The 16735-nt window shown below is 42.9% G+C and overlaps 1 protein-coding gene across 1 annotated transcript in view; it reads right to left on the minus strand.

Annotated features, from left to right (window-relative positions):
* The window catches only part of prkci (protein kinase C, iota), a 141726-nt gene that overhangs the window by 99602 nt on the left and 25389 nt on the right, over positions 1 to 16735 (minus strand). Inside the window, exon 2 of the mRNA XM_060834588.1 lies at positions 5714 to 5835. Coding sequence (XP_060690571.1) covers positions 5714 to 5835 — 122 coding nt within the window. The remainder of the gene's footprint in view (positions 1 to 5713; positions 5836 to 16735) is intronic.

The following is a 16735-nucleotide window of genomic DNA, read 5'->3' on the forward strand; positions in this document are numbered from 1 at the left end:
CCCTCCCACACCAACGCTCAGTAGCAGCAGAGTGTACTATCTACAAGAAATTCACCAAAGATCCTCAGACAGCATCTTCTAAACCCATGACTACTTCTATCTAGAAGGACAAGGACAGCAGCAATATAGGAATTACCACCACCTTCAAGTTCCCCTCCAAGCCGTTCACCATCCTGACTTGATACTTGAGTCCTGAAAATGTATTTTTGTGGTATTTTGTAAGATTAAGATTCTGTAAATCTCACTTAAAAATAGAGCCAGTCTGACTCAAGATGGGGACACAGACAGACTTTAACCTCACACCTTTAAATGGATTGTCTGAGCTGAGATAACACATTTTATTAGAAAACCTGATGTTATCTTAAGAATGAGACTTAAAAGGAGTTCTGGTATTTACATATTAACAAACCGAAATAAGCAAAACCATTCCAAAAGATGAAAGACTTAATCTAAGTTTGTTTAATATATTTTAGCCACATGACATTGTAACCTTTTGCTATAAATTCCATGTCTTATGGTCCTGCTCCATAACCAGCTGATGAAACAGCAGTACTTCGCAAGCTAGTGCGTCCAAATAAATCTGTTGGACGATAGGCTGGTGTTGTGTGATTTTTAACCAAGGTAAGTAAGAAAGTTGTGAAGAGGCGATAAGGTGTCTACTTGGGAACATGCCAATGAGAAAACTTGGAAAATTATATTAAATGTGGGTAAATGTGAACTTGTTCATTTTACCAAAGAGAATAGAAAAGAAGTATAATATTTAAAATGGAGAGATTGCAGAACTTGGTGCTACAGTGGGATCTACAAATCTTGCATCACATGAAGTTAGCATGCACATACAGCGATGATCAGGAAGATAAATGGAATGTAGGGGTTTATTACGAGTGGAATCAAATAAATAAAAATCAGTAAGTTTTACTGTAGTTGTGTATGCCACATCTGAGCCCTATGTATAGTTTTGGTTGGCTAATTTGAGAAAGGACAAAAACGTTATTAAAAGCAGTTCAGGAATCACAACTTATTCTGGTGATTTGCAGACAGGAAAGTGGAGCCGAGAGCACAATCAGATCAGAATCAAAGTCTATTCCTGCTCCCAAGTCTCACGATCCTTTGTTGTTTCTGACAGCTAACTATATCGAAATTGGCTGCTGCATTTTCTTACATGACAATAGTGACTATATATCAAAACTATTTTAATATTACAAAACACTGCTGTCAAGGTTGTGAACCATACAATATAAACAAAAGTACACACTAACTATAGCAAGAAATCAAATTCACTAAGTAATCAAAAGGCTGTTCCAGATTTTAAGAGAATTGTTAACTTGAAAAAAGATCTCATTGCAAACAAGAAATCCAAAATTCTGACTTTAAACTACAAGGTTTCAGCAATGCTCTGATCAGTAACATTCGAGGTTTTTTCTTCAAAGCTCTTCTGTTTCTCTAATTGTTAACAACGTCAGTACTTGCATGAAGACAAAAGAATCCCTTTTATCACATTATAATTTCTCACAGCATTCATAAAGTTTATCATTCTGTAACATTTTGAAAAAACTCCCATGTATCTTTTCTTTCTAACAGTTTCACTTTTGCTTCTGCCCTTTTGCCCTGCCACTTCATTAAAACAAAAAACCAACTTATCCTTGCACCGGAGAAACAGAGGCCACTCTCCTTAAAGTGTTTTACTTCTTTCTAACTCTATTGGTATTCACCAGCCATTTAGCCCAGAGAAACAGCAATAAGATGTCTTCTGCACACACAGTGCTTTGCCACTAATCATTTTCAGACAACACTGAAGTATTTACATTCTTTGGCAGCCAGAAGTGCCAACTATCAGGGTCTCCTTCTCAGATCCCCAACAGCACAGATGTCAGTCCTCAACCAATTCAATTCACTTCACATGATATCAAGTAATGACTGAGGACACTGGATACTGCACAAGTTAGGGACTCTAATAACATTCCACCAGCACAACGAAAGTCATGTTCTCCAAAACTGGTCATGCATCTAATGAAGTTTTTCCAATACAGCTCCCTGTTCAGCTCTCCTGATTTTTGGAAAATTCTTGCTTTTGGTCTAATGTAGTACCTGGGCACTGGTCCAGCTGCTCTCGCATGAATTATCCCTGAAAGGGGTCTTCGATATTGACTGAACAAGTATATCTGCAAAGATATGCAGTGAGAACTGCATGCGTTCATGGAAATCAATTTTGTGTGCCAAATCATCAGACCAATAGCCATACGAACATCTCCTTTTTGCCTTCAAAAAGTGAGACATATCGACTAAAAGTGAATTTCTGCTAACATCTATTTCTTTCCTTTTACTTGGCATGCACGGAGATGTTGGACTATTCAGTTGTTACGAGAGAAATATTTAGAAGGATAACATTTACGTTGCACAACAGTACTGTGGGTGTCCCTTCACTCCAAGTTTTGCAGTACTTCAAAAACAGCAGCTGCACCAGCTACTTCAAAGTCGTTAAGCTTGAGAAACAAACATTAGCCTAACCAGCAAATTTCACAAGTTATGAACAAGTTTTAAAAACTAAAAACTTCACAGAATCCCTACAGTGTAGAAGCAGGCTATTGACCCAGCACAGGCCGTCTGAAGAGCATCGCATCCAGACCCACTGCTTACCCTATCCCTGTAAACCCGCATTTACCATGGTTAACCCACCTCGCTTAAACATCCCAGGACACCATGAGTAATTTAGCATGGCCAATCCACCTTACCTACACATCTTTGGGTGGTGGGAGGAAACCAAAACATCTGGAGGAAACCCATGCAGACTTGGGGAGAACGTGCAAACTCCACATAGTTGCCCAAGGTTAGAATTATACTGTCAGGCAGCAGTTTTAACTACTGAGCCATTGCACTGCCTGGTGTGTCAATCAAAAAATTCTGCATCTTTATTTAACTGTTATAAAACAAACCATTCAATCATTTTGACTTTATTAAAGATTCTTGGTTAATTGTTTTATTCTGTCTAAAATTGAAAAATCAAACAACTGAGTATTTAAGGAAACAGGTAAAACAATTAAATTCATGCTATAACCCATACCTACAGAAAGATATCTTGGTCAAAAAATATAATACACAATTCGATAATTAAGCATGTGGTTTTGTGGTAAAAATGAAAATGTATCAAAAATATATTAAGTATGTTAACAATATAAGGATAACTAGGGAAGAGTGGGCTATATTAAAAGCCACAGTTATAATTTGTGCATGGAGCCAGAGATGTAGGTGGAATTCTAAATGAATACTTTGAACTGGTGTTCATGAGTGAGAGCACAACAATGTGGGTATAGAAATCAAGACGGCCTGTGGTATACTTAACCAAGTTAGCATAGACACAAAGGTGGTCCTGAGTGGTCTGGTAGGCTTAGAAGGTACATACATTTTCAGGACCAGATGGAATGTATCCCAGGCTGCTGAGTGAGGCAAGGGAGGAATTAGTAGAGTTTCAATTCCTCCCAGACCACATGAGAAATGCCAGAGGAGAAGGGGGGAGTCAATGTTGAATTGATATTCAAGAAGAGATCGAGAGATAAACCAGGAAACTACAGGCCAGTCAGTCAGTCTAACCTCAGTGGTGGGGAAACTATTGGAAGCAATTCTGAGAAACGGAAGAGAGGCAGGAATTAATCAAAAACAGCAGCTGTCATTTTTGATTGAGGGAAAGTTGTGTCTAAGCAAATTGATTGAATGTTTTGAAGATGCAACCAAGTGTGCAGATGAAGGCAATACCTTTTTAATGTATTCTATATGGATATTAATAAGGCTTTTTAAATGAAGGACCCTAGCACAACTACAGCAAAGCTAAAAGCCCACAGGATCCAAGGAAATTTTGCAAGTTGGATGCAGGAATGCTAAAATGGTAGGATGCAGAAGGTGATGATCACGGGGTCTTTTGCAACTTGAAATGTACATCCAGCAGGACTACGCAAGGATCGGTGTTGGCACACCAACTGTTTAGACATGGTAAAAACAATGACTGCAGATGCTGGAAACCAGATTCTGGATTAGTGGTGCTCTAAAGGAGCCTTCCACATCCATCAAAGTTTTACCTGCACATCCACTAATATCATTTATTGCATCCGTTGCTCCCGATGCGGTCTCCTCTACATTGGGGAGACTGGGCGCCTCCTAACAGAGCGTTTTAGGGAACATCTCCGGGACACCCACACCAATCAACCACACCGCCCCGTGGCCCAACATTTCAACTCCCCCTCCCACTCTGCAAAGGACATGGAGGTCCTGGGCCTCCTTCACCGCTGCTCCCTCACCACCAAACGTCTGGAGGAAGAACGCCTCATCTTCCGCCTCGGAACACTTCAACCCCAGGGCATCAATGTGGACTTCAACAGTTTCCTCATTTCCCCTTCTCCCACCTCGCCCTAGTTACAAACTTCCAGCTCAGCACTGTCCCCATGACTTGTCCGGCATACTTGCCTATCTCCTTTTCCACCTGTCCACTCCACCTTCTCCTCCCTGACCTATCACCTTCATCCCCTCCCCCACTCACCCATTGTACTCTATACTACTTTCTCCCCACCCCCACCCTCCTCTAGCTTATTTCTCCACACTTCAGGCTCACTGCCTTTATTCCTGATGAAGGGCTTTTGCCCGAAACGTTGATTTCGTTGCACTTGGATGCTGCCTGAACTGCTGTACTCTTCCAGCACCACTAATCCAGAAACTATTTAGACATGCTTGCTGGTGGGTTGATCAGTATGTTCGCAGATGATGCGATAATTGGTGGGGTGATAAATGGTGAAGATAGCCTTAGATTACAGGACAATATAGGCAGGCTGGTCAGATAGGCTTATCAGCAATGAACAGAACTAAATCTGGATAAGTGTGATATGGTGCACATGGACAGGACAAACAGGCAAGGGAACACGAAAAACAATAGAACCCTTGGAAGCACAGAGGTCAGTGGGACCTCTCAACGTGTACCATTCACTGATCCGTTAAAGCAGAGAGACAAGTAGTTAAATCGGTTCAGGAGGCACATAGGATATGTGCTTCTAAGCACTAGCTAGTAAAGTTTAAGAGCTGGAAGTGATGCTGGAACTAGGCAAAGGATCCGTTGTGTGCAGTTCCTGAATCCACATTATATAATACGGATACGAGTGCACTATTCAGGAGATTTACAAGGATGTTGCCTGGACTGGAGAGTTTTAATTATGAAATGAAATTGGATAGGCAAAGTTTGTTTTCTTTGAAGCAGAGACAATGGAGGGGTAAGCAAGACTGAGATGTATAAAATTGAGGAGCACAGACAGAATGAACAGCCAGAATATGTAGATTGAAGCAAAGGAGCAAGAGCTTTAAAGGGAAACGAGGTAACAATTTCTCCCACCGAGGTGAGGGTGAGAAGCTGGATTTCACCACCTACAAAGGGTGATAGATGCAGAAACCCTCATACCATTTAAGAAATATTTAGATGAGCACTTGCAATGCCAGCTTTGGTCAAGTGCTGAAACATGGGATTAGAATAGTAAGATCCTTGTTTTTGACTGATTTAGACTCGAAGGGCCTTTTATTATGCTGTAGACCATCAGTGACTATGATCATATGAAAAATAAGCAGGCCAAGGTCTTTCAACATATTCCCACATTTTCTTCTACTCCTTGAACTCTAAAAGAACTCTTTGGTAGAAGTGCAAAGCAAATGATAAGTGACTTGGTCATAAAATCCACTGTACCTTCTTCATCAATCCACTTCATCGTGAAGAGTTGCTCATTGTCAAAGCTGCACATATCACGGACTTCAGTGCAAAGATTTTCATATGTGATGGAGGGATCAAAGTGTGTTATCATGATGTCCCTAAGTGAAAACATAATTAAAAGACTAGTAAGAAATAATCAATATTACAACAAGTATTGCTCTCCACAAATTTTAAGTTACTGCAAAGTCCAGAATAGGGCAGTGTTTAAGGCAGGTTATTTCTTTCCATTCCATGCATGTCACAGAAGAAAAAAATACAACAGCCTTTTGCCAAGGAACTCAAGTTTTTAGCGAACTCCACGAGAAACTGGGGAAAGGTATCAGTGGAAGGAAAAAAAAACTTATGCCTGCTGAACAGTTTAGAAAACACAATAATAAATATCAAAATGCAGCATATCTCAAAATAACCCAAGGATTGGAAATTTAAATCTAAAAGTCTCCCACGACAAAAAAAAACCCAACCATCTGATATGACCCCAATGATGGGTGTGGAATATTAAAATCGGTGTTGAGCTTTCATTGTGTATAATCTCAATTTTTCAAAACTTATTTGCTGTTAACTGTACTCAAAATATTAAAGATGTTTTATTTCAGAAACTTTTCATTTTTTTTTCCCTCTTTTAGTCCAATCCTTCTTTTCATTTCGAATTTCTTTCTGTTCCTGACTTGACAATTAACCTGCTTTAATTTATGTTTTCTCTTCATCATATATTGTACAATCCTTAACCTGACCCAATGAACAAAAAAAACTACAGATGCTCAAAAGTTGACAATGAAAACAGAAAATGCTAAAAATACTGAGGAGACAAAGATAGATAATACTTCAAATGTCTATGACCTTTGCTCACTTTCCACAATTCCAGACCAGTTGGGTATTTCCAACATTTTCTAGTTTCCTTTTATATTCCATAACAAAATAACTAACAGATTGCTCCATTCACTCAGGGCCCTGATGTCAGATTTTTATCATGTCAATGTTAATCTACTCACATGTCTAACAACTCATAAGTAACAGAAGTATTTGTTGCCCTGCTACAGCAAATTATGGGTCATACGTTTGATGGATTAATTTCAGTAATATCACCATCACCACTTATATCATTATAGATTAGTACAAGGGCCCCAAAATCAATAAAACTATTAAATCAACAGTGGATTGTCAAAAGGTATGTTTCTGCTTACACGTTCCAGAACTCATCTTTTTTAATGGAAATTGAATATTTTAATTGAAGCATAGGATTGCCTCTCATTCTTCTAAACTGCAGAGAATTTTTTTTTAATTCATTCACTGGCTCAGCCAGTTATTATTTCCCATCCCCATTTGCTCTCATCTTTGACAAAATGGCAGAGAGCGACCTTCTTGAACCACTGAAGTCCATTCAGTGTAGGTACACCCACAATGCTGTCAGGAAATGAGTTCCAGGAATTTGATCCAGTGAGAGTGAAGGAATGGCAATAAATTTCCAAGTCATGATGTTGAGTGGCTGGGAGGGGAATTTTCAGGTGGCGTTGTTTCCACATACAGGTTGCTCTGTTACGATGCACGTTTCGTCAATACGAATTTGCTGTAACGTGATAGACGAATTAGGATGCTTTTTCTACAACACAAACTTTTAAAAAGATTACAGTGCAAATACTAAGCACTGTTTCTCAAGTGTGATTTTTCTACAAAGCAGGGTTGCACAACACACAATCATCAGTTCTTCCAGAATGCAAGTGTATCTGTTGCCCTTGTCTTCCGAGATACAGGTGTTCGTGAATTTGGAAGATGCTGCTGAAACAGCCGAGGTGATTTTCTGCAGTATATCTTATAAATTGTATGTACTGCTGATGTGTGCATCACAAAAGGAAGTCAATGCTTGTGGATGTGTTTCCAATCACTTGGATGGTATCAAGCTTTCAGATTGTTGGTGGAGCAGCACTCATTCCAGCAAATGAGCAATATTCCATACTCCTAACGTGCGCCTTGTAAATGGCAGACAGATTTTGTGGAGTAAAGTGAGTTATTCACTGCAGCATTCCTAACCTGTTGGCATATTCTTATAGTCATGGTGTTTGAATGGTTGGTCAGTTCAGTGTCTGGACAATGGTAACATTCAAAATGGGGACAGTAAGGAATTTAATGATGGTAACGCATGCGAAGGACTGATAGTTAGTTTCTCTCTTGTTGAAGATGGATATTGCCCATAATTCTGAGGCACTGAAGTTATTTGCAACTTGGCAGTGCATATCTCAATATTATTGAGATTTGAGAAGATTTTTTAGCTCAGGCTGAGGTTCTGGGTGTAAGTTTGCTTGTTGAGCTGGAAGGTTCCTTTTCAGACGTTTTATCGCCACACTAGGCAACATCATCAGTGAACCTCCGGATGAAGCACTGGTGGTATGGCCCACATGTGTGCGTTTTGGTTTCCTTGGGTTGGTAATGTCATTTCCTGTTCTTTTTCTCAGGGGGTGGTAAATGGGATCCAAGTGGAACTCTTATCAACAAACTCTGATTTGGATCCCATTTACCACCCCTTGAGAAAACAGAGAGGAAATGATATCACTAACCCAAGGAAACCTAGATACAAATAAACAAAGGGCCATACCACCAGTGCTTCACCGGAGGTTCACTGATGATGTTACCTAGTATGATGACGAAATGTCTGAAAAACGAACCTTCCAGCTCAGTGAGCAAACTTACATCCAGAATTTCAATATTGTTTCAGTCTTACTGCATTTGCTTAAGGGTGCTTCAGTATCTGATTCATCATAAATGGTGCTGTACACTGCAGTCATCAGCAAATATCATTTGATCTTACGATGGAAGGAAAGCAGATGAGTTCTGGGCCGAGGATACAACCCTGAAAAACTCCCATAGTGATGACAAACCTTTAACAATTACAACCATCTCATTCCCACTGGCAGTATTTTTACTATATTTGATAAGATTCAGCCATGATTTCAAGAGCAGGCACTCTCACTTCACTTCTACAACTCAGTTCCTTTGTCCACAGTTGGACCAAAACTATAATGAGATCAGTGGCCAAGTGGCCTTGCTGGAACCCAAACAAAGTGTCTGTGAACTGATAAGCAAGTGCTGCTTGATAACATTTTTGATAACACTGTCCACGTACCAGGTGAGGCAGTAATTGGCTGTGATAGGATATATCCTACTTTGTATATAGGACATACCTGGGCAATTTTCCACATTGATAGGTATATTCTCATATTGTAGCCCAATCCATTTAATCTTTAATCACTGGAAAATCATTCCATTTCAGGAATTAGCTTAATGAACCTTCACTTTACTGCCGCTATGGCAACCGTGGTTTTTGATAAGGAGAACAAAACAGCACAAAATACTCCAAGTGTGGTCTCATCAAAGCTCTACATAAAAGTGCAGGAAGATCAGTTTACTCCTATAGCAAATTCTTGTGATATAGGACAACATATTATGGAAGGATAAAAAAGTTACACTCCAAAGAGGCCATTCAGCCCATTATGCTTGCACCAGCTGAGTGAATAGCATCCCATTCTAATTCTAAATCCAGCACATGGTCCAATGCCTTGCCAGTCACAGCACTTCAGGTACAGATTCAGATTCCTTTTAGATGGGAGAGGGTTTCCACCTCAGCCACCAAACTGTGCAGCAATTTTCAGACATCATCTTCCTACTGATCATCAAATGTGTGGTTAGGTAATTTATCACACCACCAGAGGAACAGGTCTTCCCTGTCTACTCTGTCCAAGCCCCTTGCTACTATATACACATTTTCTTAATTGTTGCTGGACCTACATACAAACTTGAGCTGAAAATGTGTTGCTGGTTAAAGCACAGCAGGGCAGGCAGCATCCAAGGAACAGGAAATTCGACGTTTTGGGCATAAGCCCTTCATCAGGAATGAGGAAAGTGTGTCCAGCAGGCTAAGATAAAAGGTAGGGAGGAGAGACTTGGGGGAGGGACGATGGAGATGTGATAGGTAGAAGGAGGTCAAGGTGAGGGTGATAAGCCGGAGTGGGGTGAGGGTGGAGAGGTCTGGAAGAAGATTGCAGGTGAGGAGGGCGGTGCTGAGTTTGAGGAAATCGACTGAGACAAAGTGGGGGGAAGGGAAATGAGGAAACTGGAGAAATCTGAGTTCATCCCTTGTGGTTGGAGGGTTCCCAGGCGGAAGATGAGGCGCTCTTCCTCCAACCGTCGTGTTGTTATGTTCTGGCGATGGAGGAGTCCAAGGACCTGCATATCCTTGGTGGAGTGGGAGGGGGAGTTAAAGTATTGAGCCACGGGGTGGTTGGGTTGGTTGGTCCGGGCGTCCCAGAGGTGTTCCCTGAAGCGTTCCGCAAGTAGGCGGCCCTTCTCCCCAATATAGAGGAGGCCACATCGGGTGCAGCGGATGCAATAGGTGTGTGTGGAGGTGCAGGTGAATTTGTGGCGGATATGGAAGGAGCAACTAAAGTTGTATACAATCCCGTCACAGGTCTCTGGCATACCCCGGCTGGACAAACATGCATTCCAGAGATCCTTTTACCCTTACTCGTTGACAATCAACACACAGGTACTCACTTTGGAAAGGAGGGAATGTGTGCACTCTTACAAACATGGTGAAGCCCACACCTAAATAAGGCAGCTGAACAAAGGACCAGACATTGTCTTAAATGCCAGAAAGTTAACCCAGGAAAATCAATTCAATGTACCAAAGGAAGAACTCCAATTCCAAGTGGCCCCTTTGACACTTTCCAACTGCACTTCATAGAATTATCACAAGTTCAATGCTACAAATATTGCCTTGTTATCATAGATACATTCAGCAAATGGATATAGGCTTTCCCAACAACCAATAACAAAGCATCTACAGTGAGCCAAATTCTCCTGAACAATTCCCTGCTATGGTCTACCTCATTGACCATCAGCTGATAATGCACCACATTTTATTGGAAAGATTAACCAAGAACTGTGTACCATCCTCAACAGTGACCAGCAGTTCCATTGTGCACATCAGCTGAAGGCAGCAGGAGTAGTGGAACGTGCAAACAGAATTCTGAAGGACAAATTTAATTGGCTAAAGGTCCTGCCCCTCGCCCTGTATGACATGCGCATTACTCCCCAAACTGGTACCAGTCTCACAGCAGCTGAAATAATATATCGTCACCCTGGACGAACTTGATGGTATGGCAACCAGGCCCCACCACCCCAGGTTGATTTACACGTAATGGGAGATGAAATGCGGCATTATTTCAAACTAGCGATGTCTCTAAACCCTCTCCACTCACAGGTGAAGGGAACCACCAAGCCACCCACCAATTCGACGGTGACTGGGAAGGAATAGAAACTGGCAAGTGGGTCCTAATCAGAGACTGGGAAAAACCAAAGCTGGGACCCCACTGGAAAGGGCCATTCCAGCTGTTGCTCCAAACCTCTGCCGCAGTGAAGGTTCAAGGAAAGGATTCACCAGAGCAACTGTAAACGGTGGATGATGGACTAAGAGGAGGAGCAGGAAAGGGACTAAGGAGGAATGATTTTTTTTTTAAAAAAACTTTAATCTGTACTTCTGTATTGCCGGTCCGGCTATCGATATACTATATGTCTTTGCACTTGCCTTCGGTAAGGTGATGGGATGGGGTTATCAAGTGATATTAGCATTATGATAGACTTAGCAGGGATATGTCTACTTCTCTCCGACCAGGGTATCAAAAGGTGGGTCAATATTTGCCGGGGGGAGGGGGGGGGGGAAGAAGAGACATATACAGGTCTATTATTTGTGCAGGGGAGATGTTCTTGCTTGTACCAATAAGCAAGGGAACCTGTTTGGGATATGGAATGTGACTAAAATCAATTATTGTAATGGACTGCTTGCCCAAAAAGATCGCTAGTTTTTCATGGGCCAAAGAAATCTGTGATAACTCCCGTGTTAGCATTGGGGCTGCAAATTTGACTTTATTTGCATAAGGGACCCCCGGACGGTAGAGACCATCACCTATTGTATGATGGGAAGTGCTATAGGGAGGTCCTGGAAGACAGCCCCTCTCTGCAAGAAACATCCCCTCCCCCTCCATGTCCATGACTCAGTCCCGCAGAGCCTCCCCTATATGGAACAAATCGGTACTGACTATCCAGGAATACATGATCGGCAATTATTTCTGCTAGGTCTACCGACAGCTGTATGATGATGGCACCGTTGCTTGCTTCCCTCAGCCCACCCGAGTGAACTCTCTCCCCTCCAGCTTCCCTCAGTGGGAACATGGCCTATGCTATCAGTGCACTCTGGGCTATAACAGTTTGCCACAGTCCCAAAGAATAACTCTTCAGTGGTAGACTGCATGCATCTTCCCCAAACCTTCTGGCCACACACTCAGGGATTAGCTAAAGGGGGACATACAGTGGGAAGGCAAAAAGAGGGAAACTCCCCAGTAACCACCTGGAAAACAAAAGATGCTTCACCAGTCACGGATGGGGATGTTCGGAAGTGTGCATCTGCAGTGAGAAAACCTCTTACCTTTACTGCTCCTGCCTCCATCACAAATGCAGACCGACCTAGGACATGCGAGGTGTAATTTGCCATTGTTGCCATTTCAACAGATCCAATTGTGTTTCCTTCAAAAGAGGGGAACAACTCCTATGTGGAAAAGTCAATCGTACCCACCTGACAGTGAATATCTGTGTCTTTGCCCTTCCTCAAAACAAAGGAGGAGTTAAGGAAGCCTCGTGTCCCACTGGTGCCACATTTGTCTGGAATAATCATGACTACTCTCACAATAAGGGCTGTTTGGAAACCCTTTCTAAAGAACTGGGCTACTTTTTCTTCTTCAACGGTATGCCACAAACCTCCTCGAGCCCCTTTAACCCCACTCAGTGGCATTTTGCACCTTATTTCCCAGGACAGTACCCTGTCCGTGGCATTGGGGACCATCACACAGCTGCCAGAAACAGGATATCTCGGAGTAATTTTGCGTTGCCTATAACATCCTTCCTACCCTTACTGCCAGACAGGTAGCTGGTTACAGTGCAGCAGGCTTTTCCCCCTTGGGGCTTCCAGGGCTAACATGGCCGTCCACAACTATCTCGCATGCAGACTTACCATGTTGGGCAATGCTACCCGAGGGGTGCTCAAGGTCATCACCCAGAACGTGAACCAACTCAGGTTTTTCTCCATGCAAAATTGCTATGCACTGAATTACCTCCTCATCCATCAGGGTGGCATGTGCCCTATGATACAGGACTAAGGTATCATGGGTCTGGTTGACGTCACCGCTAATGTCACTTGTTATGTCCACAAGATAGATGAACAATTAGGGTCTATAAAGGAGGGCAAGGGATGGGTCGGATGGGGGAACTGGGGGCTCGGAGGGTGTAAGGACTGGTTAGTTCACATGACTATTTACACAGGCGTGATTATAATAGGAATCTTCCTGTGAATAGCTGTTCTGAATTGCATCTTACATCGAATGATAGACTCCATACAGGGAATATTTCCAACAGGACAGGCTTTGTTGACCCATTATCCAATTATTGAGGATTCAAATGACGACAGCACTGAGATCGGCCCCTATGCCATTGGTTATCATGAAATAATAAAAGGAGGGAATGAGAATGTGTACATGGTATGAACAGGTAGGGAATGAGTTAAGTTTTGAGTTTTGGAAAACAAGCGGTTCAGCTAAGCATGACTCAGATCAGATAAGAACTTGCAGTTAACAATGGGGAGCTGGAGGCAAGGATAATGGGTTAACAAGGTGGAAAAGCATTCATTGTATAAAGCCATTTAACAATATTGGAAGTATTCAGTAAGGTCAGTTAACAAGGCGAAAAGTATCCATTATCTGAAGCCAGTTAACATGTAGTGGTTCTGTTCGCCGAGCTGGAAGTTTTAGTTGCAAACGTTTCGTCCCCTGGCTAGGAGACATCATCAGTGCTGTGGAGCCTCCTGCGAAGCACTTCTTTGATGTTTCTTCCGGTATTTATAGTGGTCTGTCCTTGCCGCTTCCGGGTGTCAGTTTCAGCTGTCCGCTGTAGTGGTTGGTATATTGGGTCCAGGTCGATGTGTTTGTTAATGGAGTTTGTGGATGAATGCCATGCCTCTAGGAATTCCCTGGCTGTTCTCTGTCTGGCTTGCCCTATGATAGTAGTGTTTTCCCAGTCGAATTCATGTTGCTTGTTGTCTGAGTGTGTGGCTACTAGGGATAGTTGGTCGTGTCGTTTCGTGGCTAGTTGGTATTCATGTATGCGGATTGTTAGCTGTCTTCCTGTTTGTCCTATATAGTGTTTTGTGCAGTCCTTGCATGGTATTTTATACACTACATTAGTTTTGCTCATGTTGGGTATTGGCTCCTTTGTCTAGTAAGTTGTTGTCTGAGCGTGGCTGTTGGTTTGTGTGCCGTTATGAGTCCTAAGGGTCGCAGTAGTCTGGCTGTCAGTTCTGAAACGCTCCTGATGTATGGTAGTGTGGCTAGTCCTTTTGGTTGTGGCATGTCCTCGTTCCGTGGTCTATCTCTTAGGCATCTGTTGATAAAGTTGCGTGGGTATCCGTTTTTGGCGAATACCTTGTATAGGTGTTCCTCTTCCTCTTTTCGCAGTTCTGGTGTACTGCAGTGTGTTGTAGCTCTTTTGAATAGTGTCCTGATGCAGCTTCGTTTGTGTGTGTTGGGGTGGTTACTTTCATAGTTTAGGACTTGGTCTGTGTGTGTTGTTTTCCTGTGTACCCTTGTGGTGAATTCTCCGTTCGGTGTTCTCTGTACTATCACGTCTAGGAATGGGAGTTGGCTATCCTTTTCTTCTTCTCTCGTGAATCGGATTCCTGTGAGTGTGGCGTTGATGATCCGGTGTGTTTTTTCTATTTCCGTGTTTTTGATGATTACGAACGTGTCATCGACATATCTGACCCAGAGTTTGGGTTGAATTTGTGGTAGGGCTGTTTGTTCTAACCTTTGCATAACTGCCTCTGCTATGAGTCCCGAGATTGGTGATCCCATGGGTGTTCCGTTGATTTGTTCGTATATCTGATTGCAAAACTAATGTAGTGTATAAAATACCATGCAAGGACTGCACAAAACACTATATAGGACAAACAAGAAGACAGCTAACAATCTGCATACATGAACACCAACTAGCCACGAAACGACACAACCAGCTATCCCTAGTAGCCACACACTCAGACAACAAGCAACATGAATTCGACTGGGAAAACACTACTATCATAGGGCAAGCCAGACAGAGAACAGCCAGGGAATTCCTAGAGGCATGGCATTCATCCACAAACTCCATCAACAAACACATCGACCTGGACCCAATATACCAACCACTACAGAGGACAGCTGAAACTGACACCCGGAAGCGGCAAGGACAGACCACTATAAATACCGGAAGAAACATCAAAGAAGCGCTTCGCAGGAGGCTCCACAGCACTGATGATGTCTCCTAGCCAGGGGACGAAACGTTTGCAACTAAAACTTTCAGCTCGGCGAACAGAACCACTACAACAAGCACCCGAGCTACAAATCTTCGCACAAACTTTGGCCAGTTAACATGGTTAAGAACATTCATTGTATCACAGAAGAAGGCTTAATCAGTATTACTGACACTCACTGATTGTAACGGTCACCCAATTAATATGTATGTCGCTTTATCTGGTTTCCCCTCCCTGTAAAGTGACTATATAATTCATTAAGAAACTGTTGTTCAAGAGAAGACCGGGAACCCACATCCCTGTGCACATGGGTGATTGTTTTCTCTCTCTCTCTTTCTCCAGGGCCTGGAATAAAGGAAGGTAAAACAACTGTGTCTCAGAACGCTTTGCTTCAACTGATGGGGAAATGGGACGACACACAGCCCATCTGATCAGCCTGCCAACATCAAAAAGGCCAAATGATCTACTGTTTGTTTTCAGTTCGGTAACAAGTTCTTGATCCATGCCAGCATATCCACCCCCCCCCACCCCCACCCCCAACCTGTTCACTAACCTCCTCTGTGAGGCCTTACTGAAAGATTCTGAAAACTTATAGACCAGAATCATGTCAAAGCTTTACTCAGTTTTCACGAAACTGAAATCTATGGGACTCGACATGGAAATCATTTAAGTGATTGACTAACTATTTAGAAACTGATCCAGTAAAAATAAGTGACATTGGGGGATTCCAGATGGCAGCGACCCAGCAAGTCTGAATCTGCAGTGTTCTGCCTAAGACTCGGGCAAAGTGGGGCACCCGCTTCCACCTCACCCTTTAAATCATTTAAAATAGCTTTTGCCCAGCGTAGTTAGTCATTTTACATCAAACTTGGATCCCTGGAGCGTCGGAGGCTGAGAGGTGGCCTTATAGAGGTTTATAAAATTATGAGAGGTATGGATAGGGTAAATAGGCAAAGTCTTTTCCCTGGGGTTGGGGAGTCTAGAATTAGAGGACAGAGGTTTAGGGTGAGAGGGGAAAGATATAAGAGAGACCGAAGGGACAACCTTTTCACACAGAGGGTTGTATGTGTATGGAATGAGCTGCCAGAGGAAGTGGTGGAGATCGGTACAACTGCAACATTTAAGAGGCATTTGGATGGGTATACGAATAGGAATGTTGGAGGGCTATGAGCCAGGTGCTGGCAGGTGGGACTAGATTGGGTTGGGATATCTGGTTGGCATGGACAGGTTGGACCGAAGGGTCTGTTTCCATGCTGTACATCTCTGTGACTAAAGGCAAAAATTCCCGCAGCTCGCAACAGACAGAGACCCCGCCCCCACCCCCTCCCGCAGCAGCAGAGACGTCCACGGCCGCCTCTGGGGACTTACCTGCGGAGGCAAGCCTGTTTTCCGGGATCACCAAACTTCAAGAGAAGATCAACACTTTTATTGAGGAGTCCCAGTCCTGGTGGGAGTCCATCTCAATCATGCTACAGAAGCATGACCAAGAAATCAAAAAACTTGAGTAGCACGTTGGAAGGGCGGAGCAACAGGCCACGGCCTCAGACACGGCTGCTGAGTCGACCGTAGGTCAGGTCTGGACTCTTAGCAGTGAATCCGGACCCTTGAGGAGCACATCG

Source organism: Hemiscyllium ocellatum, chromosome 13 (assembly GCF_020745735.1).
Source record: "Hemiscyllium ocellatum isolate sHemOce1 chromosome 13, sHemOce1.pat.X.cur, whole genome shotgun sequence".
In the NCBI taxonomy this organism is placed as follows: domain Eukaryota; kingdom Metazoa; phylum Chordata; class Chondrichthyes; order Orectolobiformes; family Hemiscylliidae; genus Hemiscyllium; species Hemiscyllium ocellatum.